This window comes from Aotus nancymaae, unplaced genomic scaffold (genome assembly GCF_030222135.1).
Source record: "Aotus nancymaae isolate 86718 unplaced genomic scaffold, 86718_ANA_hifiasm-v0.15.2.pri h1tg000040l, whole genome shotgun sequence".
NCBI classification, from domain to species: domain Eukaryota; kingdom Metazoa; phylum Chordata; class Mammalia; order Primates; family Aotidae; genus Aotus; species Aotus nancymaae.
In genome coordinates this window covers 62,044,466-62,068,262 of record NW_026988454.1, presented here as the reverse complement: position 1 = coordinate 62,068,262, position 23,797 = coordinate 62,044,466, and the positions used below count along the sequence as shown (strand labels likewise).

Genomic DNA, 23,797 nt, shown 5'->3' with positions numbered 1-23,797 from the left:
TGCTTCTTTTTAAATGTTATTTTATTTGTAGCAATAAAATAGCCTTCAAGATTCACATATTATCTCTTGCATTTATTCTCCTTTTTAGTCACATCAAATAACTGCACATTTAAAATAAATAATTGCTGCCCACCACAGTAATACATCTTCTTTTCATTGGAGGTTGTAGCAAAAAAAAGTGAATTCTGGAAATGCCTATGTGGACAGTAGCAACCCACCCTCAGGCTGGGAATACCTGCTGGCTGCTTCTTGAGAAGCAACACCTGAGTCTATAGGGCAAAACAATGCATTTGAGTAAATGTGAGAAAAGAATTGAGAATGTGAATTTCATTCTCCCAGTTCTGAGGCAGAAAAGGGCAAACTGCCCATAGTTATCCACCCCCTCCCCAATTATAACAATAAGAAATACAAGAAAAATTTGTAAAATTTATTCACAATGCAGTTGTTGAAAAGAATAAAACAGTTGGCAATGGCATCTCGCTTTGAATTCGATTTATAAAAATAGTAGGGAGCTAATTTTTTTGTATTTTGCTATTTCATTTGGGGAATGGTGAAGAGTCTTTTTTTATACTTAAATTTCACAGTATGGTCTGGAATTCCGAAAATGTTGTGTCAGGGGTGATCTGCGTATTTCTGGACTTGACATTTGATAGAAGTTGGGTAGCCGAATATCATAGTGATATCTTTTTCCTATATAAACCCTGTCATTCAAGGCATAGAGTTTATCTGCAATGTCACTGCCAATTAACACTGAAAACAGGCGGGAGATATAACGATGCTGAGCAAAGAGCAGATACAATTTCTTTCTCCTCCAAGACACATATCGACAATCAGTTTCCGCAGTGAGGGTTACCTAAAAAATACAAGACCACACATAAACAGATGAGGAGGCAAGAAAACTTCTGCCACATTTTTTCTACCGCAAATGTTAAATTAATTTCACTTGCTGTCTTTCTTTAGGTTGAAAAAGCCCACTGACCTACAATATATTGCAAAAACAGGAACTACAAAATTTCTCACTACATATATAATTTGTAATATGAATAATCACAATGTTCTAGCCATCTCCAATCTCTCTGTTTTTCTAAGTTCGAGTATCTATATTTTGCATTTTATTGAAGGGAGAACGACTTGATATTAAAAAAATAAAATTGGCTAATGTTACAGAAATATTTCCAAGTCAATTCTGAAGACTGTGGACATTTAACCCTAAAGCAGTTTCTGCAGTACAAAATAGAATTTATATAACTAACTTGCATATATGAGTTTGTTGCATATACACTGTCAAAACAGTGTAACAAATAAATTAAACCTGCTGAAATGATTATCTTTCAAAACTGCCAGATGTGACAGCAGAGTAATGACAGTAAGTTTAGCATTCTGTTGCTAGAAAACAACTGAAATCCACTAATATTTTAAATTTTAAAAAATCATTTATTTTTTTAATAAGTGCAACTTTTTTTAGTTCTTGATGTTTTCTAGACTGTTGCATTAGCAATGTTTACTCAGATCTCAATTAGTTATATTTTAAATATAAATATGCACTTATGCAAAGTAAAGCATAAAGTACTGATCACAGACTCCTTCCTGTCATATGTAGTACCTGTTCTCACTGCTGAACCTCTAAAGTGGCATTAATCCTCAGGAGTCCAACAGAATTGGGGAGTCATTTATGCTGCAAAGTACATTCCAAAGTCTTTTTTGAGACAGAGTCTCGCTCTGTTGCCCAGGCTGGAGTGCAGTGGCATGATCTCAGCCCACTGCAACCTCTGCCTCCCGAGTTCAAGCGAGTCTCCTGCCTCAACTTCCTGAGTAGCTGGGATTACAGGCACGTGCCACCACACCTGGCTACTTTTAGCATTTTTTTTAGTAGATATGAGGGTTCACCATGTTGATCAGGTTCGTCTCAAACTCCTGACCTTGTGATCTGCCTGCCTCAGCCTCCCAAAGTGCTGGATTACAGGCATGAGCCACCACACCCGGCCCAAAGTCTTAAATTATTCTTGTCTTACCCACTGCTGTGTTTGTTTGCTTATTTTTAAACAAACATCTGTTTGGAAGAGGGAGTGCTAACCTTGTGATCCAGTTATCCCTTACCTGAAAAATGCCTTCCTCTGTGGGTCTCAGTGAATCCCACTCAGGAGAATCCAGGAACTGAAAGGGGAAAATGTAATGCAGAAATTCGCCATCAACTGTCACTCTGATCCTATCAAAACACAAGAACATCATTTATAAGGGAAGGAGAAAGAAAGCACGTAATTGGGCAGGGGTAGGGGGTAGAAGAAGTGTATTTCAGATCTCTGATGACTGTTTTGCCCTTTACGATTTTGAAAGGCAAAATATTAAATTCATACATTATATTAAGTGACATAATATCCTTTAAGATTCATGTTCTTATGTTCCTTACACAGTCAGGATTCTGGAATATTGAGTGAAATTCATCAGAAAATGCATGAAATTGTACATTTATGATACATGTCCATTTATGTATGCATATTATACTTCAATAAAACGTTTTAATGGACTCTGTCAGATTTTAAATTAAGTAGGGAAACACTTAAGAACACAGAGGAGTTCTGCTGCAAATAACTCTGTAAACCAAATTTTATTTTTTAGCTTATTTTTATTTATTTATTTTTTGAGACAGAGTCTCACTTTTTTGCCAAGCCTAGAGCGCAGTGACATGATCTCCGCTCCCTGCAACCTCCTCCTCCCAGGTTCAAGTGATTCTGGTTCCTCAGCCTTCCGAGTAGCTCGGCTTACAGGTGTGCACCACGACACCCAGCTAAGTTTTTTGTATTTTTAGTAGAGATGGGGTTTCACCATGTTGGCCATGCTGGTCTTGAACTCCTGACCTCAAGTGATCCACTAGCCTCAGCCTCCCAAAGTGCTGGGATTACAGGTGTAAGCCACTGTGCCTGGCCTATAAACCAAATTTTTAACTTTTTGAAAACCATGAGTAATCCCATCATTGTTTCCTCTCCCAAACTTTGTTTTCAAACTTTGTTTTATTTTATTTTTGAGATAGAGTCTCGCTCTGTTGCCTAGGCTAGAGTTTAGTGGCGTGATCTTGGCTCGCTGCAACCTCTGCCTCCCAGGCTCAAGTGATTCTCCTGCTCAGCCTCCCGAGTACATGGGACTACAGGCATGTGCTACCATGCCTGGATAATTTTGTTTTTGTATTTTTAGTAGAGATGGGAGTTTTATAGTGTTGGCCAGGCTGGTCTCGAACTCCTGACCTCAGGTGGTCCTCCCACTTTGGCTTCCCAAAGTGCTAGGATTACATGCGTCAGCCACTGCACCTGGCCTGTTTTCAAAGTTTAGATTTCTATATATGTTCCTGAAGTTCCCCACCCCCCACCCCCACAGTCTGCTTCTCAAGGGCGATTGTTAGAATTTACTGAAAAAAAAAAAAAAAAAAAAAGACAATACAATTTAAATGTTCTCTGTTACTTAAAAGAATGCCCTATCAAAGAGTTTTAAAAATACTTTGCACGCCAATGTAAGTATTCTATGAATTGAAGCACTGAAGCTGACATTATCCTCTTCTTGACTTTCAGTAATTATCTAGGAAACAAATATCGCATTCAGAAAAACAAACTCATAAAGATTCATGTAATTTGATTTCTAAGATGAAATATTAAAGCTCTTGATTATTTTCTGCTTCAAGTAAATAATGCCGTATACTCTAAATGCCTATGTCTATGTCTATGACTCGTGTATCAAAGACTTACTAAAGCCTCAGGGTGCTAAATGCCACCCAGGACTATGCTACACTAAGACAGAAAAATGTAGTGGAAAGAAACACAAACAGATAACTAATACTTGAGGAAAGACATGCAAGCACCAAAGGTACAAACCTTCCTGAAACAAGCAAGGAGAGTTTATCAATGGAAGTTTTCCCCTGCATGGCATAACAGTGTTCCTTTTCCAAAGTAACCACTTCAGAGCTCAAAGCAATCGTTCTGAAGACAGGCAAAGAGATCCCCAGGGGCTGGAAAAGGGAGCTGTACAACACTTGGAATTCTCGGGCAAAGGTTATGCTGCGAACTTGATATGCAATATGAACAAATTGCATGAAGCAGATGACAAAGAGTACAAAATTCCAGGAAAATATGTCAGCTGCACAGACATCTACCCAAGCCCAGACAGCAGAACAGAGAAAACCCAACCCTAGCAAACTGAAGACATAAAGGAGCCCGAAGAATCCACTGCCACCCATGAAACCTACTACAAATAAAATACTGGCAAGATGATAAATGGCTCCTTCAGCCTCTTGCTTCCAGGTTGTGCAGACTGGGTGTTCATCTATTAGGTTCTTCCATAAACTTGAATTTCTTTCCATGGCTGTATTACTCTGCTTTGTTCACTTTTCAGTTGACTTTAGATGACAATGAAACAGGTAACTAAGTCCTTTGCTTTTCCATCATGAGAGTTTTGCTCAGTCTTTACAAAATCAGAGAAAACTTGGACACTGGAGTTGGTGCTGATTAAAGGTTTTGTGTGTATGGATCTTGAAAAACTAAGAATCCCATGCTTGCTTCTTTAAGTTCATCTGGGCTCCTTACTTGGATCCAGTCCACAAATATTCTGCTATTTCCTATGCAAGAGAAAAAAGATAAAGGCTCTAATTAAACAAAAGGAGAATTGTGAGGTATATTTAATGATTAGCAACATTACTTAGCAAGCTGACCTCCTATTTTCTATGAAGTTAAAGTATTTTAAGCACAAGTGCTATTGGATGTTAAGTTTCTGTGGTATAAAAAGTATATTTATTAAAATTAGCTTCATATTTTTCAGGGTAGCTAAGTGCTCTATATTAATCTTGTCTCTGTGGGAGTGATTCAGTGTATCTCAGAATCACTTGGGACAGTGACTAAAAATGCGGGCCGGGCATGGTGGCGTGTGCCTGGAATCTCAGCATTTTGGGAGGCTGAGGCAGGTGGATCACTTGAGGCTAGAAGTTTGAGACCAGCTTGGCCAACATTGCAAAACCCTGACTGTACTAAAAATACAAAAATTAGCTGGGTGTGGTGGCACACGCCTGGAATCCCAGGTACTCAGGATGCGGAGGCACAAGAATCGCTTGAACTCAGGAGGCAGAGGCTGCAGTAAGCCGAGATCGCACCACTGCACTTCAGCCTAGAGAGGCCGAGGAGGGCAGATCACGAGGTCAAGAAATCGAGACCATCCTGGCCAACATGGTGAAATCCCGTCTCTACTAAAAATACAAAACAATTAGCTGGGCACGGTGGCGCGTGCCTGTAATCCCAGCTACTCAGGAGGCTGAGGCAGGAGAATTGCCTGAACCCAGGAGGCGGAGGTTGCAGTGAGCCGAAATCGCGCCATTGCACTCCAGCCTGGGTAACGAGCGAAACTCCGTCTCAAAAAAAAAAAACAACAAAAAAAAAACAAAAAAAAAACAATTAGCTGGGTGTGGTGGCATTTGCCTGTAGTCCCAGCTACTCGGGAGGCTGAGGCAGGAAAATTGCTTGAACCCAGGAGGTGGAGGTTGCAGTGAGCTGAGGTCGCGCCACTGCACTCCAGCCTGGCGCCTGGTGACAGAGTGAGACTCTGTCTCAAAAAAAAAAAAAAAAAAGATATAAATCAAACATTGCAGATTCATGGACTGCTTCCAGATATATGAATCAGAGTCACTGCAGGTGGGGACCAAGTATTTGTATTTTGAACAAGCTCCCCATGTAATTCTGATGTGTTAATCCATGGTCATCCATGGCCTACCCTTTGAGGGATACTGTCTGATAAGGTTATTCACTCTTTACACATGCATTTGAGGCATAAAGAGGTCAAATAATTTATCCCAGGCCACACAGTGATCACTGGCAGAGCAGAACTTTGGCACTCATGCCCATGTGCTGGGTCCAATCATGTGGCCTCTCATGAAAGATTTTTTAATTTGGCATGATAAGGAACCCTACTATATCAATAAACATAAGAAACATAATTAGAAGTCACATTCTAAGAGCATTAATTGACTGTGAAAATGTTTAATAAATTAGATGGAAATTATTTGAGAAATATAAATGTAGTACTACTTTGTTGTACTAGTGGTTATTTCAGGTTAAAGGCTGCATCATATAACTAAATAAATATTAATATTCCTGCTACTTATGTATTTATTTACCAGAGGGTCAAAAATGTTACCAACTCTGTTACTCTACACATACATTCTCTACCCTTTCAGCCATATGGTAGAAATGCTAATATGTAATCTGAGTCAGGAGAGCATCAGCCATGACAGAGCTACAAAATATATGTATCATTTGCCACCCGGTTTCCTAACAATAAATGATTTCAATGTAAAGCATTCATTACATTGATTTTTAAAAACCACAGTAACCTTCAAAAGCCTTGAACTAGTGCGCTATATTTAGTGTTTTATTTTTGAAATAGATTATTTGCAGCACACCTGTTAATAAAATATCAGATATCACAGACCTTGCCCCATAGGAGAAAAAAAACACACAGAGGTGAAAATGACTTAGCTGGAGTAAAAAAATGGAACAGTATAATCATCAATAGAAGTAGAAATGGAAATAAAGGAGCTGTTGTTGAAGTTCCTGGTTTTTCATCATGGATAATGACTCTTTTCTCAGTAAGTAATGACTTTAAGAACACTGCCAGGTGAATCACTAAAACAAACCTTAGACTTACAACTTATAGTCATATTGTTGTTTTTACTTGTTTTCAAATACAATTTAAACATCCTGCACATCCCTAATTATTCTCCTCCCCACTAATCTACGAGATGATGGTGATGAAATTCAAGACAGACCAGCATCCTGAACATGTTCAATTTCTACTCTTAAACAAAACACAAAATTCTGTTCTACTTGATATCACAACAAAGAAAAATTATTTTAAAAATACAGTGAGTAGTGAGAACTGCAAAATACCAAACTGCAAATGTCAGTCTCCCTGCTGTTTCAAAACTAGGGTATTTTAAATCAATCAATTCTTCAAGATACCAAACACACCCACGAAAGCCAGTATTAAAAAGATTCGCTAGTGGAGCTCTAAACTTTGGTTTGACCTTCCTTAAAAATTTATAATCCTCAGCGAATGTTAATATGACGCTAATAGAGAAAGGCCATGTAAAATGTTCATGGCAATTCAGAAGGGAACTTATGGGAATCCTGTCTCCTTAAAAATCTTGATTTGGAGGGTATATTGGGGCTCCTACATTCCAGGGTCATGACCCATTATGATAATAAGGGGAATTGTGCTTCCGCCTTTTCTAATCTACTTCATGTCATTCAGCTGCTACCAAACCATCTTTTTATCCTTGATACTGTACTGCTCAATGCAGTGTGCTGACTTGTCCTGATTAAATTACTCCACACCCAGCCCTTCTCCACTTGGTGTGTTTTTATTCGGTCACCAAAACAGATAGGCTTTATTAGAAGTGGAAGGACTGACAGGGGCAGGTGATTAGCGGGAGTGTCCTTCTGACATATGCCAGCAGCACTACATGAATGCTGAACATGATTCATCAACCAGCTGTCTGCCTTAAAGGCCTGTAGGCCTGATGTCATGTTTTTTGTAAATAAATGCTGACATGCCAAAGTGGCACAATGGATTTCTTTCCTAAGCAATAAAGTTGATCTTCACTGCAAAAGAAGTTAGCACACCAAGCTACAAATGATGAAGACAAATTTAAGTGCAAATAAACACAGTTGTTCCAAGTTCATCAGGTTTTTTTTTCTCTTTAAATTGTTAAGACTACAAGTTATAAAGGAATAAGAAAACGTAAATGAAGATACAAGGATGCTCAATGAAATGTGATGTAAACCTGCTGGCACATTGATGAAGATTAGCTAGAAATTGCATTTATTGCAACAGAACTTTTGTGTTTATTATCTCATTGCTTCAAACTCATTGCCATGAGGGAGGCAGAATCTAAATCATCATGCCCAGCTTTACAAATGAGAAAAGAAGGGCAAGTAAACTTAATAAACATTTATAGAACTCTCCACTTCAAATACATAAAACATACATTCTTATCAGTATCATATCACACCTATTCTAAAAGTGACTATATAAGTGGAAGTAAATCACTCATCAGTAATTGCATAGTATTTCATAGGTTTAAATGAAATATTGGTTGGCTGCTTGTTTGTTATTTTCTTCCCTTATTCCTTCCTGTCTCCATTGTTAAGCACAATTATTGGCATAAAAGAGGTTTTCAATTCCCATTTTTAGACTGCATTCTAGCCTGGGCAATAAAGCAATACTCCTGTTCTCTCTCCCTCTTTCTCTTCCTTTTTCTTCCTCTCCTTCATTCTTTTTTTTTCTTTCTCTCTTTCTTTCTAAAAAATAAATAAATAAATAAAAACATTAATTAAGGATTATTCTGAAATGAAGGCAAAAATATTTGTTATAGACTATATAATTTATGAATTATATGTATATCTTATTTCATCCAAACATTGTCCATCAGCAGAATACTTAACAGGCATAATACTAAATTCCTTTACCTTTAATATTTTGCCAACTTTCAATGATATCAAGACTATAGCTTTCCACATATATTGTCATTATAAAGGTATATTGTCAATATTGTTGAATAGAATACATTAAACAGTCGTTTATAACTTTTAATTATTTAGGCATGGTATTTCATTCATCTTCTTGCCCTGAGCTCTACAAATGTTAGAAGAGAGGCTGATTTAGGGTCTCTCTTAGAGCAACTAAACTTATGTCCCGAACAATGCAGTGCCCTTGTTTACTTCTTAGATAAGTCAGAGCCCATGATAGTATTATAGTAAAATGCTAATTGAAATAATAAAAATAGTTCATTGGTTATTATTCTACATCCTGTGTATGGGGTATATAAGACTTATAGTCTCTTCAGAACTACGTCTCACACAAGGGTATTTCTGACACAATCAGTGTTTGCAGATAAGTGCAGTATTAGGTACCTATTGCTTTGTAACAAATCACTATAAATTTAGCAGCTTAAAACAACACATATGAATGATATCCCAGTTTCTATGGGTAAGAAGTGTAGACATAAAAAAAAAAAGAGAGAGAGAGAGAAAAGAACGGCAGAGATTGGTTGAGTCTCTGGCTTCAGGTAAAAGAGGTGGAAGTGACCTACAGTGACATGGAGTTCCAGTTCCCTCCACCCCTCTTTAGAGCCTCTCCAACATTCAATGCCAGCTCTTAAGGCTGTGAATCAAATATTAATGTTTTGGGGAACCAACGTGGGATATTCTTTCAGGGCTGCTTTGCCAAGAAAATAAAAATCCTAACCGTGGATATTTCAGACTTGCCCTCTGTGTTCTTGTACTGCTCAGTCCGTAACTCTTAGACTACTGCGGGGGACACAGCGAGTGGCTCATGAATAATTTGCTGTATTATTCGATATTGACTTGTTTCCTCTCCTAGACTGAAATTTTAAAGGGCAGCAGGGGCAAAGACAAATGCTTTTGTATTTCTGAGACCTAGCACTCCATGAGTTTGGCTTAATACACTCCCTTCTCCTTTCTCACCCTCTAGCTAATGTAACAGATGTAACATCTTCCATCACTTACGGGCATAGAATTGGGGGAATCCAAATGCCCAAGATGTTTAAGTACAAAACCACAGAGGAGCTGGGGCATCATTTTTTCAAAATGTCTGGCAAAACCCCAAATGCACAGGGGAATCCTTTTGTCTGTTCACAACCTTGAGCTCTTTAAGAGCAGTTTACTGCTTTGATTAAAAACAACTCGGGTAGTCAGTGGTATTGAGTTAATTTTGGTTGCTAAGCAACCCACAAACTCAAAATTCCATCAATATTCTACTCATTAATTAGAATCAGCTCTCAACTTTGGTATGTGTTTCCTATGCTAAATTCTCATTTTCTTAAGCTGGTTTTTTCTGCTTGTCCTTGAGGTGGTGCGTTTACTCAGCAACTATGTGCCAGGCATATTTAAAAAATTACCTCATTTAACAACCCCAGGAGGAAAGTACTATTATCTCTATTTTACAGACAAGAAAATTTAAATTCAGAGAAAAAGTAAGTTGTTCAAGGTCACATTGCCTACAATGGAACTAAGATTCCACGGAGGTTTGCCTGATTCCAAAGCTCATAGTGGGTTCTACATTATTTTGCTTCCACTACAAAAGGATTTAGAAAATGTAGCTTTAGTCTCCTCTCTGTGACATAGGTAAACCCCGGCATGTTTATTCATTGGTAATACATAGGAAATATCATTTTATTCTATCTACCTAAAGAATACTGGAGGTTCAAATGAAAATTAAAATTATTTGCAAATTTAAAAATAATATAGCAATAGCACCACTATACTTGTTGCTTTTGTGTTACAGAGCTGGGCCATTAGAAGAATGGAGTTTTTTTGTTGTTTTTTTTGTTTGTTTCATTTTGTTTTTTGAGACAGAGCCTCACTCTGTCACCCAGGCTGGGGTATAGTAGTGCAATCTTGGCTCACTGCAACCTTTGCCTCTTGGGTTCAAATGATTCTCTTGCTTCAGCCTCTGAATAGCTGGGATTATAGGTACCTGCCACCACCCTGGCTAGTTTTTGTATTTTCAGTAGAGACAGCGTTTAACCATGTTGGCCAGGCTGGTCACGAACTCCTGACCTCAAGTGATCGCCTTAGCCTCCCAAAGTATTGGGATTATAGGCATGAGCCACTGCGCCCAGCCAAAAGTATAGTTTTTAAAAAGCTTTCTTTCTTCCAGATGATTACAACTGAAGACAGAAATACAGATGAGTCACTTTTGGCTGCTATCAGTCTTTAAATTATAAATCCTAAACTAACTCATTTCTGCAAGGATGATCTCTGTGTTATTCTCCCCTATCTTGTGTGTTCTGACTTCCTACTGGTGGTAGATACAGCTACGGTAACCATGCTACTCCTGAGTCTCCATTTTTCAATGGTCAAAGAGCCTGTTTCTGGGAAGCCAGCATCGATCTTCTACCTTAGATTAATGTTTAGTGCTTCCCTTCAAGTGTGTCCTCAGATCAGAGGACACATCAGAATCACCTGGGTAACTTGCTAAACATGCCCTCATGCCCCTTCTCTAGCCCCACCCAAGATAACTGAGCCAGACTCACTGCAATAGGACCCAGGAAGATTAATTTCTAATAAGCTCCCAGTTGATTCTTATGCACACTAAAGTTTGACAGGCATTATTTTATGTTATTCCAGAATGATGTCTGAATTACCCTTGTCAAACATGTTTGCAGGACTTCAGCTTTGTCCATTTTTGCCTGACAACTGGCTGTCCTTCCATGCTGATTACTCAACATCATGCGCTTCGGCCCTCTTGCCTGTTGGTGGGATGTAGTGCTGGTGTTAGCTCACCATTCTCATATCTAGTCTATCCAGCTTGACTACTACCCAAGAGAAGGGTTCTAGTCTTAGCAGTACTCCTGGATAGCTATGCGATTTTAATCTCGCTAGACTGGTTTCCTGATTGGTAAAATAAAAGAATTGGACATCATTAACAGTTCTAAAATGACATGACTCCATATGATAAGGAGTAGAAGACGATTCCAAATATGGGTCAAAATATAGAGCCGAGTGGCAGAACTGAATTGAGACTGCAGGTCTTAAGACCAGGTGTTTGACTGGGGCCCAGCTCCAGAGACTGTTACTTAACTGGCCTGTTTTGTTGCCGGGGCATGGAATTTTTTTCACAAACTTCCCAGGGATTTTGATGTTCAACTAGGGTTAAGAACTGTTGAATGAATCTAAGAGATAGGAAGGAGGTGACAGGTGGGGGCAGGGGAGGGAAAAGAGACACCACAACATTCCACAGAATAAAGGATCTGAATTTTAGTCCTTATTTTTAAGGAGCTGGAAAGGTACATTTCCTCTTCATGTGTTTTCACTTCCACCCTTTGCCCTGGTGAGAAGACATTTTCCTTCCGTACACTCATCAGTCCAAAAAGGATCAAGCCTTCTGAACATTTTGCAGCAGCCTTTCCTGACCATGGTGGCCTGAAGTGTACCTTGTACGCTGAGTTTTTTTGTTTTTGTTTTTGTTCTTAGACAGAGTATTGCTTTGTCGCCCAGGCTGGAGTGCAACGGCGTGATCTCAACTCACTGCAACCTTCGCCTCCTGGGTTCAAGCAATTCTCTGCCTCAGCCTCCTGAGTAGCTGGGATTACAGGCACCTGCCACACAACGGCTAATTTTTGTATTTTTAGTAGAGATGGGGTTTCACCATCTTGGCCAGGCTGGTCTCAAACTCCTGACCTCGTGATCCACCCGCCTCGGCCTCCCAAAGTGCTGGGATTACAGTTGTGAGCCACCGCATCCAGCTGTAAGCTGAGTTTTTAATGGCCTTTATTATCTGTCTACATGGCCTCCATTCATAGATTGTGTCATATTGACCATTATGTATATTTTTCCTTTTTAAAGCATCACAATTTTTTAATTTTTTCAGTTGGGTTACATATTCAAGCATTTAAAAAATGAACATAGATGGGGGGTGTGTGTGTATAGAATAACAGTTTTATTAATAGACTATATATATATATATATATATTTGAAATGTTCCTCTGTCTAGCACAGAGTGGGTCTTTAGTAAACGTTTACTGACTGATAAAGAGTGCACAAGTAGAAAAACAGTGTTTGAAATACAGCTTGGGAATAAGGCTTAGTAAGTCAGAAAGCTCAAGTAGGATATGACCAATACCTGAATTAACAGTTTAGGTGTGGATTTAAAAAAAAAAAAAAAAAGAGGAAACATGTATTAGACTATGAGGAAGAAGTGAAAGGGTCTGTTGAGACAGAGGAATGAAGAAGGGTTGAAGACATTTTGGAGTTATACAAGATCTTGAAGTTAGGGAAAAAAAATCAGAGGAAAAAGGAACTCAGTTTTAGCCATATTTAATCTGATGCTCTGAGTTTAGCAGAATTTACAGAAGATAAGAAGTAGGATGAAGGGAGAGAGATTTAGCAGTTACTATCACACAGAACAATGGTAAATGAAAACTGGGATTGTGAAGATTATTAAGAAAGATATGAAAGTTTTCACAGGGAGAAATGAAAGTGTTCACAATAGATTGTGAAGACTACAAAAGTAAAGAATGGGATAGGCACGTCCTATTAGGGGCTCAGACCTGTAATCCCACCACTTTGGGAGGCTGAGGCGGGTGGACCACTTGAGGCCAGGAGTTCAAAACACCCTGGCCAACATGGTGAGATACTCGTCTCTACTAAAAATACAAAAATTAGGCATGATGGTGGGCACCTATAATCCCAGCTACTCGGGAGGCTGAGGCAGGAAAATCACTTGAACCTGGGAGATGGAGGTTGCAATAAGCAGAGATCGTGCCCCTGCACTCCAGCCTGGTCAACAAAGCAAGACTCGGCCAAAAAAAAAAAAAAAGTGTAAAGAATATGTCATTAATGTTTATACTGATTACATATTGAAATGATAGTGTTTTAGAAGTAGTGGGTTATGTAAAACCTATTATTAAAACTGTCTTTACTTGTTCTTTCTTTTTTTTTTTTTTTTGAGATGGAGTCTCGCTCTGTCATCCAGGCTGGAGTACAGTGGAACGATCTTGGCTCACTGTAACCTCCGCCTGCCAGGTTCAAGCAATTCTCCTGCCTCAGCCTCCTGAGCAGCTGGGACTACAGGCACATGCTGCCACGCCCAGATAATTTTTTATACTTTTAGTAGAGATGGGGTTTTACCATATTGGCCAGGCTGGTCTCAAGTTCCTGACCTCATGATCCGCCTGCCTCAGCCTCCCAAAGTGCTGGGATTACAGGCGTGAGCCACCACGCCCAGCCACTTGTTCTTACTTTAAAATAATGTTACTAGAAAATTTAAAATTACATATGTGGCTTGCATTATATTTCTATTGGACAGTGCTGGTCTAGAGTCGCAAGTAAGAAGAAATGAAAAGACTTGGCATGATGCTATGCAAACATTGCATATGTATAATGCATAAGTGTATAAATATGGAAGAATTATCCAAGATTTAGAACAGAGTGTTGATGAAAATGTAAATGGTATTGGTTACAATATTCATATGCAGTCAAAGCATAGATGTCACCATCTGGTTTCTGCCTACAGGGGTGGCCAGCCCTACTACAACACTTGGCTCCTTTATCCTGCCAAGGGAAGTATCACTTTTTCTTTTTGGCTGACGAGAGTTCCCCTTCCCAAGCAATTATATTACATGGCTTAATTTTCTCATTTCATCTTCTGATGTGGATTCTAGAGTATCCACACCAGCCTTTGTTTTCACACAATACATGGGGACTCTTCATGTACTATCAGTCTCCTAGGCTGGAGCATGCCTTTGATCCTCCTTACCCATGAGATATTGGAGTCTCCTTGAGACTTGAGGAAATTAGAGAACATAGCGACAGGCTATGGTGGACTTTTTTCTGTTCTCGTGTCTCAGCTAACATCACGGTTACCTCTATCCATGATTGATCTCTCATTTTATCACACACTGTGGTAGGCAGAATTCTAAGATGCTCTTAACATTCCTGCCCTTCTGGTATACATGCTATGTATAATTCCCTCTTCCTGAGTGTGGGCAGAACCTATGAGATAGATGCTCCCTTGATTAGGTAACATTATATGACAAATGATGGTGGAATAGTCACTCTCATGATTATGTTAAGTTATATAGGACTCCACCACAGGATTGGAGAGAGATTGGATGCCAGAGTGATTGATGTGCTCCTACTGGAAGAAGGCAAACATCCATATGTGAACTGCCTGTGGGGTTTCCAATGACAGGAACAGCAGGTGGCCTCTATGAGCTTGAAGAAGTCCCAGCCAACACTTAGCAAGATAACTGAGACTTCAGTTCTATATCCACAAGGAACTGTATTCTGTAAGCCACCTGAAAAGCTTGGAAGAGAACCCCAAACTCCAAATAAGAAGTTCAGTGTGTCTAACACCTTGATTGTAGTCATTTTTTTATACAGCAACAGAAAACTAAACACACACATAAATGGTATTAAGTACTCAGTGTACATGAGGCTTTTCATTAATCTAATAATCTATAATTTTATGATGGAATTAGAATTTTAGATCTGTAAAGCTGAAGACAATCCTTGCTAGATTTAAATCAGGAAAATCAGGTGAGAATAGTTCCTTGATAGAACCTGGAAAACAAGACCCTATGAGAGACCCTGGGAATTCTATTAAATTCACTGTGGTTCCCAGTATCACTTAAGAGGTTTTCCTTTTTATACAGTCAGGTAGTTATCATACTCTAAGCATTTGAACACATGGGCAACTTCCAGAATAGTTATGACATTCATATTCCAATCTCCAAAATTCCTGGAATACCATGTTTTCATGGTTGTCTTTCAGATCAGTCAGTTCTTTGAAACACTGAGCCATAAAGATAGGGCAAATATTTAATGTTTTAGATATAATCAGAGATTGACACTCAAAATACAGCCCAGAGAAACTCAAAAGAATTAACTCTGTATTTCTTCAAATTGTGTGATGCCACCAAGGCCAAGTGACTTCAGCATTGGGAAGGCAATATCCAGGTGTCACCTTGATCCTCATATGCTACTACTAGCATCTGGCATTGACTGAGCAGATAGTTTTACTGTCCAGATTTTAAAGATGAGAAAATTGAGATATTAGGAAAGTTACGTTGGTTTGCTTAAGGAAACACAAATGATAGAGCCCAGACTCACTCCCAGGAAGGCAGATGACAGTCTGCTCTCTTAACCACCACAAGATACTGCTACATGTACAATTTCAATAAATATCTGGACTTACTGGAACAAAACAAATCAACAACATTCTTATTTTCTTTCTTCAGTTTAGATTAAATAAATGTCTTCTTAAGAAACTACAGTTTTTTGAGCTACAGTGGGATAAGAAGGTAGGTCCTACCCGTTGAGTCACTCAGCCCTATAGTTGCAAAAATCCTTAATTTGAAGAAGCAGCAGTTAATCTCCACTTCTCATGCTTGCCATTAGACTGTTTTAAATAATTGACAGGCTCTGCTCACATTCTTCTGACTTCTCCATATCCTGGAAATGGTTAAAGGCATAAGCAGGAAGCCATTCCCTTTTGATGAGCTGTTGTGACATCATGCAGTTCGTTTACTAAAGAGATTCCTGATGAAAGATGCAAGAGAAACTGGATACATTAAGCAGTCATTTCTTTATATGAATCAACAGTAGACACCTGTGCTTTCCTTTACTCCAAGTGACCTATACGCAGAAAATGAACTCACTTTTTCTATGTTTGGATTAGGTTCTCAAGTTCCTTCCTGGTAAACAGCCCTAACAAGATCATGTATGATATCTAATTAGCCATAATCTCTGCTTTTTCTTTTTTTCTGGCTAAATAACCAGGTTGACCACATATCTGGGTCAGGGGAGTCATATTTGGACTCTTTTAGTAGAGAGACTGCCAGATGTAGATATCACCCTTATTTTCTCAACAGCATGATACTTAATATCACTTCTATGCTACTTTAACCAACCAGAGTCAATTCTGCTATAACACAACAACATACGTGATCCTAAACAGTCACGGCACTATGCTGAACTGTGCAGTAACAACCACGGGACTCACGAGAAAAATGGGGTTAGGGATATAACACTTAAAATCTTCATCAGTGGCACATTCTTTAAAAGATAAGAATTTAATAAAAACAGTAGCACAGTTGTGTGTGTGTGTGTGTATGTGTGTTTTAAATGGTTAAAAATACACAAATATGGCACTTGATCTGAAAAAAAGGCCAAAAACTTGCTAGGGAAGTGGTATGGGAATGGTTGCAATTTGTTGAGTTATGGTGAAGTGGTGGAAGAAGGAATAAAAAGTTGCCCTCTTTCTCAGACCCTCAATCCTAGAATGAGCATGTTTTTATAGTTGACAAGTGTGAAAGAATACCAAAGTGTAAATTTTCAGGATAATTCATGGCGAACCAAGATAGCTGGTAGATGTTTGAGAAGTGTATGTATGTGCATTTTGTGTATCCCTACATAGCTTAGGTCAGCTAGTTGCAATTTAATGCATTCATCTAGTGTTTCTTCTGGGTAAAACATGCATAAGCAAACATGAAAGTTTTATTATGCCCAAATCGTTCCCTAATATGTCAATTGTTGGAATAATGCTTACTTTCAAAACATGCATTATAACATAATTAACTGTATCATTAGCTCTCAAATGGCCATGAAAATACTGTCAATTAATATATGCAATAATTCTGGGCTGGGTACAGTGGCTCATGCCTGTAATCCCAGCACTTTGGGAAGCCGAAGTGGGAGGATCGCTTGAGGACAGGAGTTTGAGACCAGCCTGAGCACCAAAGTGAGACCCCTATCTCTAGAAAAAGTAAAAAAAAAATTAGGTGGGCATGCACTTGTAATCCCAGCCATTCAGGAGGCTCAGGCAGGAGAACCACTTGAGCCCAGGAGGTCAAGGTTACAGAGAGCTGTGATCACACCACTGCACTGCAGCCTGGGTCACAGAGAAAGACCCTGTCTCACATAGTAATAATAATAATAATTATTATTATTCATTAAAACCCTGTCCTCATGGAGCTTCCATTTTAGTGAAATTCAAATGTTAACACTATTTAAGTCCAGTTTTCAAAACTGAGATCTATTTTAAATATTAATAACTAAAAATACATGTTATCTGCAAATAAACTACTTAAACTATTTTATTTTATTTATTTTATATATTAGAGATGAAGTCTCCCTGTGTTGCTCAGCCTGATCTTGAACTCCTGGACTCAAGTAATCCTTCCGCCTTGGCCTCCCAAAGTGCTGGGATTACACAGGCATGAGCCACTGTGCCCAGCCATTAAAACTCATTTAAAGTCAGTTGTTGCATACTAAATTTTAAATAAATGCTATATTTTAGAACAGTCTGAAGTGTTAATGAGATTAGAATCATTATCTTAAATTTCCTTTCATATCTGATCAACTATTGATCAAGGATGGTCCACTAGTTGGTGGGTTTCCATGCATTACCAAGATTTAATATAAACTTGAAAATGAACACAAACAACAGAAAATAAGCTGAGAATCCACAAAATAAATCCCAAACAGAATGTTTTAAAGTACTTCTGTTTATCTCTTTTTCTCATGGAGGTTAAATTTCCTTTTATTACCGAGGGAAAAAGGCACTATCTATCCTCATGCATTGTGACTTCCAGAACAATTATAATGTATCATGTGTTTGGAACTTGAATTCTAACACCACCCCTCCTCCATCTTGAATGGAGGAATAAGTAATAACAACCAGCATCTCTTGAGTAGCAACCCTGTATCAGAACCAGCATGAACTACTCCATGTATGTTATTTCATAGCTCCAAAAATACTGGGGGCAGGAGGGAGGGATAGTTATTTACCTATTATTCAAGCATGAAAACTTCTTTAAGAAAGACTTGGCCAAGTTAGAATTCAAATATCATCATTCCTAACCTGATTCTGTTTATACCATGCTACACTTTCATTTATAAATCAGTTACAGTTTAATCATTTAGACAAGTACAGTGAATGAAGAAAACAGAGGAGAAATTAAAACAAGAGAATATAATCATTACGGAGAACAAAGATGAGACAGTGTAAGAATAATTGGTGTCTTTGAAGTAGAGAATTACAAAATGGGAAAGAAAAAGCATTCATAATGAAAAAAAATCCTGAAATTAAAAACAACAGGTTATTCCAATAGGAAATCTAGAAATAGAAATAATGTACCAGGTTCCATGAAAAATTGATACAGAACTTAACAATGATGGAGCCTGAATTACTATACTTCAGGAATAGAAAGGATACTTTAGGACTCCAAGCAGAAAAAGGAAGTCAATTGCATGGGAGAAATTTGTTTCTTTTTTGAGATGGAGTTTCGTTCTTCTTGCCCAGGCTGGAGTGCAATGGCACAATCTCGGCTCATCACAACCTCCACCTCTTGGGTTTAAGCGATTCTCCTGCCTCAGCATCCCAAGTAGCTGGGATTACAGGCACATGCTACCAGGCCCAGCTAATTTTTTGTATTTTTAGAAGAGACAGCGTTTTACTACGTTGGCCAGGTTGGTCTCAAACTCCTGACCTCAAGTGATCCACCAGCCTCGGCCTGCCAAAGTGCTGGAATTACAGGCGTGAGCAACCGCGCCTGGCCAAAAAGTCTGAAACCAACCTTAGACTTCTCTAAAGACACATTAGATGCCAGCAGTGAATGGAGCAAGGGTACATAATCCGGAGGTAAGGAAACTGGCTCAAAAATGCTATAGCCAGCCAAATGGTCATTCAAGTACAGATGCTCCCCAAGGTACAATCAACTCATGGTAAGTTGAAAATATCATAAGTTGAAAACAAGTTTGACTTACAGTATATTCAATTTATGATGATGATGTGTTTAATTGGGTGCCATACCAAAAGTTGTGCATACTGAATGTTGTATTGTCTCTGTGCCACTGTAAAGTTGAAAAATGGTTTGGTCAAACCATTGAGTCAGGGATGACTCAAAAGAAACATGGACATTTCAAACATAAAAAGACACAGGAAATGAGCCCTTCTTGGAAATAAACAAACGTATTGACAAAATCTAGCCAATCAAAGGATGAATCAAAATTTAAAAGTTGATATTTGAGATGCCACAGTAAAAGGACCAGTGATTCATCATGATTCCATTTAGTTAGTTACTAAGACTAAATTATATCTGAAATGAAGTTTACAAAACACAATGCAAATGTTGTAGATTCTCACAATATAAACGTATTTTTTTAATTGGGGCTGGGTGTAGTGGCTCATGCCTGTAATCCCAGCACTTTGAGAGACTGAGGTGGGAGGATGCCTTGAGCCTAGGAGTTTCAGATCAGCCTGGGTAACAGAGTGAGACCATAACGCTACCAAAAAAAAGTTAGCTGGATGTGGTGGTGAGTGCCTATAGTCCCAGCTACATGGGAGGCTGAGGTAGGAGGACTCCTTGAGCCTGGGAGGTTGAGGTTGCAGTGAGCTGTGATCATGCCACTACACTCCAGCCTGGGTGACAGAGTGCGACCCTGTCTCCAAAATTAAAGAAATATAAAATAGGCCAGGTGCAGTGGCTCATGCCTGTAATCCCAGCACTTTGGGAGGCCAAGGCTGGAGGATCACCTTAGGTCATGAGTTTGAGACCAGCCTGGACAACATAGTGAAACCCCATCTCTATTAAAAATACAAAAATTAGCCAGGCGTGGTGGTGCATGCTTGTAATCCCAGCTACTCAGGAAGCTAAGGTAGGAGAATTGCTTGAACCCGGGAGGTGGAGGTTACAGTGAGCTGAGATTGCGCCACTGTAGTCCAGACTGGGGTGACAGTGCGAGACGCTGTCTCAAAAAATAAATAAATATTAAAAATTAGGATATGAGTAGAAGTGAAACTATAGGTGGTGTAAAAGTGCCCAGTACTCAATCCTTTTTTCCTCTTCTTTGAGACGGAGTCTTTCTCTGTCACCAGGCTGAAGTGCAGTGGTGCAATCTCGGCTCACTGCAACCTCCGCCTCCCAGGTTTGAGCAATTCTCCTGCCTTAGCCTCTGGAGTAGCTGGGACTACAGGCACATGCAACCACATCTGGCTAATTTTTGGGATGGGGTTTTACCACATTGGCCAGGCTGGTCTCGAACTCCTGAGCTCAGGTGATCTGCCCACCTAAGCCTTCCAAAGTTCTGGGATTACAGGCGTGAGCCACTGAGCCCGGCCAACATATCCTATTTGTATAAATGCATAGAAAGACATATGCAATGATTTTCACTTCATGTTAAAGATGAGTATTTCTTGATGGTGGGGTAGAAACCATTTTTACCTTTTTAAAAATATCTGCATGATTTTTATTCTTTATAATTGATTCTGGGAAACAATACAGTGATTTAAAATCAATGTAAAAAAATTCAAATATAAAAATTTCAAAAAAATCCATGAACCCAACAACCAGAATTAACAAACATCAACATTGTCATATTTTCATTAGATTGTTTCATAATAAAGAAAAATTTCACACAAAAAAATTGAAGGCTGCCATGGATTGTTCTCTAGGACCAGTCTCTGCCCATCCATCCCCTACATAGTATATAATTTATATTTTGCCATATGTAAATATTCACTAATTTTAAAAAATACAATGTAAAATGAAATTTTGGACTAGAAGTAACTCAAAGTATAGGTTTATTTTTCAGATTCACACTTAAATTTTTTTTTCTGATGAATAATTCTGAACATAGACAAAAATAGAGAAAATAGTATACAATAAATTCCCATATACCTGTTGCCCAGATTCAACAATTATTAAGATTTTGCCATACAGAATTTTTGAAATTAAAAGCAAAAGCTGTTAGCTACAATGCAGCTGCAATTTGTTCAGCTCGAAAACAAACACCTTCCAAGGAAGACATGAAGAACCAAGATTACCTGTGCTCTTTCTCTGCAAGTACTAGTTCCTACAAACACAGACACATTTAAGAGTCAAAGCAACTCTGAAACCTACATATTATTATCGGTATTGCTCAGAGTGGAAAATGAAGTTCAGAGGGATGGAAATTTTTCTACAAGCTTAGCCACTTGCTTGTCCTTCCAATACTACCCCACATCCCTTCCTTGATGATCCCATCCTAGCCAATTTCAGTGTGCAAGAGTCACAGGAGGTTGTTATTCTGTTGAGGAACAGAAAATAAGAAGTTATCACTATAAGTCTATGTGAATTAATTCCTGGATTCTCTGGGCTAGAGGAGGACCCAGCATTTTTATACATAATTTAAGTTATGAACTTTTGGTTATTTATTTATTTAGTTTAGAAAACACCTAATGAAATTTTCCCTGTAAGACTTTTTCTTATAACTACTTAGAAAAAAGAGAGAAGCATGTTCTCTCTTCCTTTAAAACAATCTAATCAGTGATTCAAGATACTCTTCTATTAATTGGAGGGAAATTCATTCTCTTGAGAGAGCTCATAATCCCAGCTGACCAATGACCATAATTACAAAAAGTGATCTCAACTGCAGTTTACAGACTTTGAGATCTATCATGGATATTTCCAAAGCAGTTTTGAAATTTCTTGCCTGCCATGCTGCTTATGTGTTAACGCTCACATACTGTAGCAAATGCTTCATAACATTCTTAATTTTTCCTGGAGACTGTTTCAAAATAAGTAGGCATCAGTACTCTAGTGTGTCAACCCTATTAGTCAGTCTTGTGGTGAAAAGTATGGGATTTTGGTTTCCCATGATACATTTTTATTTAATAACTTAGAATGTAATCATTTAGAAGCAGAGGATGCACAATGATTCAGCTGTTTTAAGAGACTGATATGATTAAAGAAACTCAACTATCAAATGTTTCCCATTTAAACGTATAAAATTTTAAGGACAGAGTATCTTAGATTTCAATATTTGTATCCCAAACTCCTGAAGACACACACAGACACACACACACACACAGATTTTCAGGACAGAAAAGAACAAGAACCTCAGAGATATCTGGAATCTGGGATCAGCCAGAGCTCTTCATTTTGCACATTCGGAAACTGAGATCCAATTTTTTGTTTATATTTTCTGTCCCATGTAGTTCTTGTGGGTTTTCTATTGTCACAAAGAACAATGCCAAGTTATTGTACCCTGACAAGGGGATATTTTCATGCAACAGTCCGTAGAATTAAAAACAAGGGAAAAAACCAGCCACTAAACTTAGTATGAACAGGCAACAATAATTTTTTAAGGCTGCTATAAAACTCAATTGCAGTTTGTAGGCTTGCAAATTCAAAGTATCTAAGTACTGGAATTAGAGTGAAAAGTCAGGAAGCACAGAAGTTTAGTAAATCAAATTGCGTTCAAAAGTGGGCTTCGAATTCTACTTTTCCATTTATTATTTACAAATAGAGTTTTTCACTTTCTGCAAATGTCTTCTGGCTAAATTTCTGGCACTGCCCTTCTTACTGTATTTTGATTTTTGTCTTTCATCTTTACCTAAAATACCCTCAAAAAGATAGCACTGTAACCGACCTTAGTGATAAGACAGTTTCGTGGGAGGCAAATTTCTTTTTTGGCAGGGGGATCCCCAAATAGAGAAAACAGGTCAGCGCGACCTTCGTACCCCCAACTCTGTGAGAACAGCGTGAGGACACTGACCCCAGTCAGGCCCTTTGCTTACAGGCGGGGAAAGGAAACTCCCGGCGGTGACAGGACTTCCCCAAGGTGAAACCCAAGACTGTTAGGGCCCCTATGAACGGCTTTTCTCCCTTGCAAACCTGGCCTGTTTATTTGGGCTCCATGGTGCCTGGGGCCGGTGTAGGACCTGCTGGAGAAGATCTGGGAGGAAGATTCGCCCGGAAGCCTCTAGGGCAGACGACTCGCGTTCTAAAGGGGTCGGCGCGGGCGGGAATCGCAGCAGAGGACCCCCAGCCCTCCGAGCCGCGAGCGGCGCCGCTGGGACCCGGGACCCCGGGGGGCGCGGAGTTGGCGGGAGCCGGGCAGGGAGCGGCGCGGGCAGCGCAGGAACGCCGGGCAGCCAGACGCAAGCGCTCGTGGGAGTCGGCGGCCCCGCTGAAGCCGCGCCCGCTAAGTTGGCCGAAGCGGCCGCGAGGTGCGAGGGTGCGGACAGCTCCGGAAGGCGGCGGCCGCAGCGCCCCCGGGCTCACCTTCTTACCTGTCCTTCCGGGCCCTGCGCGGAGCTCCCGCCGGGCGTCCGCAGAAGTTTCCCGGCGGAGCGCGCCGGACCCGGCTGGCCCGCGCGGAAGCCCTCAGCGCCCGCCTCGCGAATGCCTTGTCGTCCACCCCGCCGCGCCGGGCGCAGCGTGACCGCAGTCGGCTCCGGAGCGGCGCGGCGGCGCGGG

General features: G+C 39.5%; 1 protein-coding gene across 5 annotated transcripts; it reads right to left on the bottom strand.

The window, feature by feature from the left end:
* POPDC3 (popeye domain containing 3) lies at positions 1-23,792 on the bottom strand. Of its 5 annotated transcripts, none has more exons than XM_012438490.3 (4): positions 23,611-23,792; positions 3,861-4,600; positions 2,098-2,206; positions 1-853 (listed from the first exon to the last, which is right to left on the bottom strand). In XM_012438490.3, the coding sequence occupies exons 2-4, from the start codon at positions 4,343-4,345 to the stop codon at positions 572-574; spliced, it is 876 nt and encodes a 291-aa protein (XP_012293913.1). In that variant the 5' UTR covers positions 4,346-4,600; positions 23,611-23,792; the 3' UTR covers positions 1-571. The 5 variants fall into 5 exon arrangements, with proteins under 5 accessions (XP_012293913.1, XP_021526186.1, XP_012293914.1 ...); XM_021670511.1 differs by lacking the exon at positions 23,611-23,792 and adding an exon at positions 22,968-22,983; XM_012438491.3 differs by lacking the exon at positions 23,611-23,792 and adding an exon at positions 22,435-22,516.
* Between the last annotated feature and the right edge of the window lie 5 nt (positions 23,793-23,797).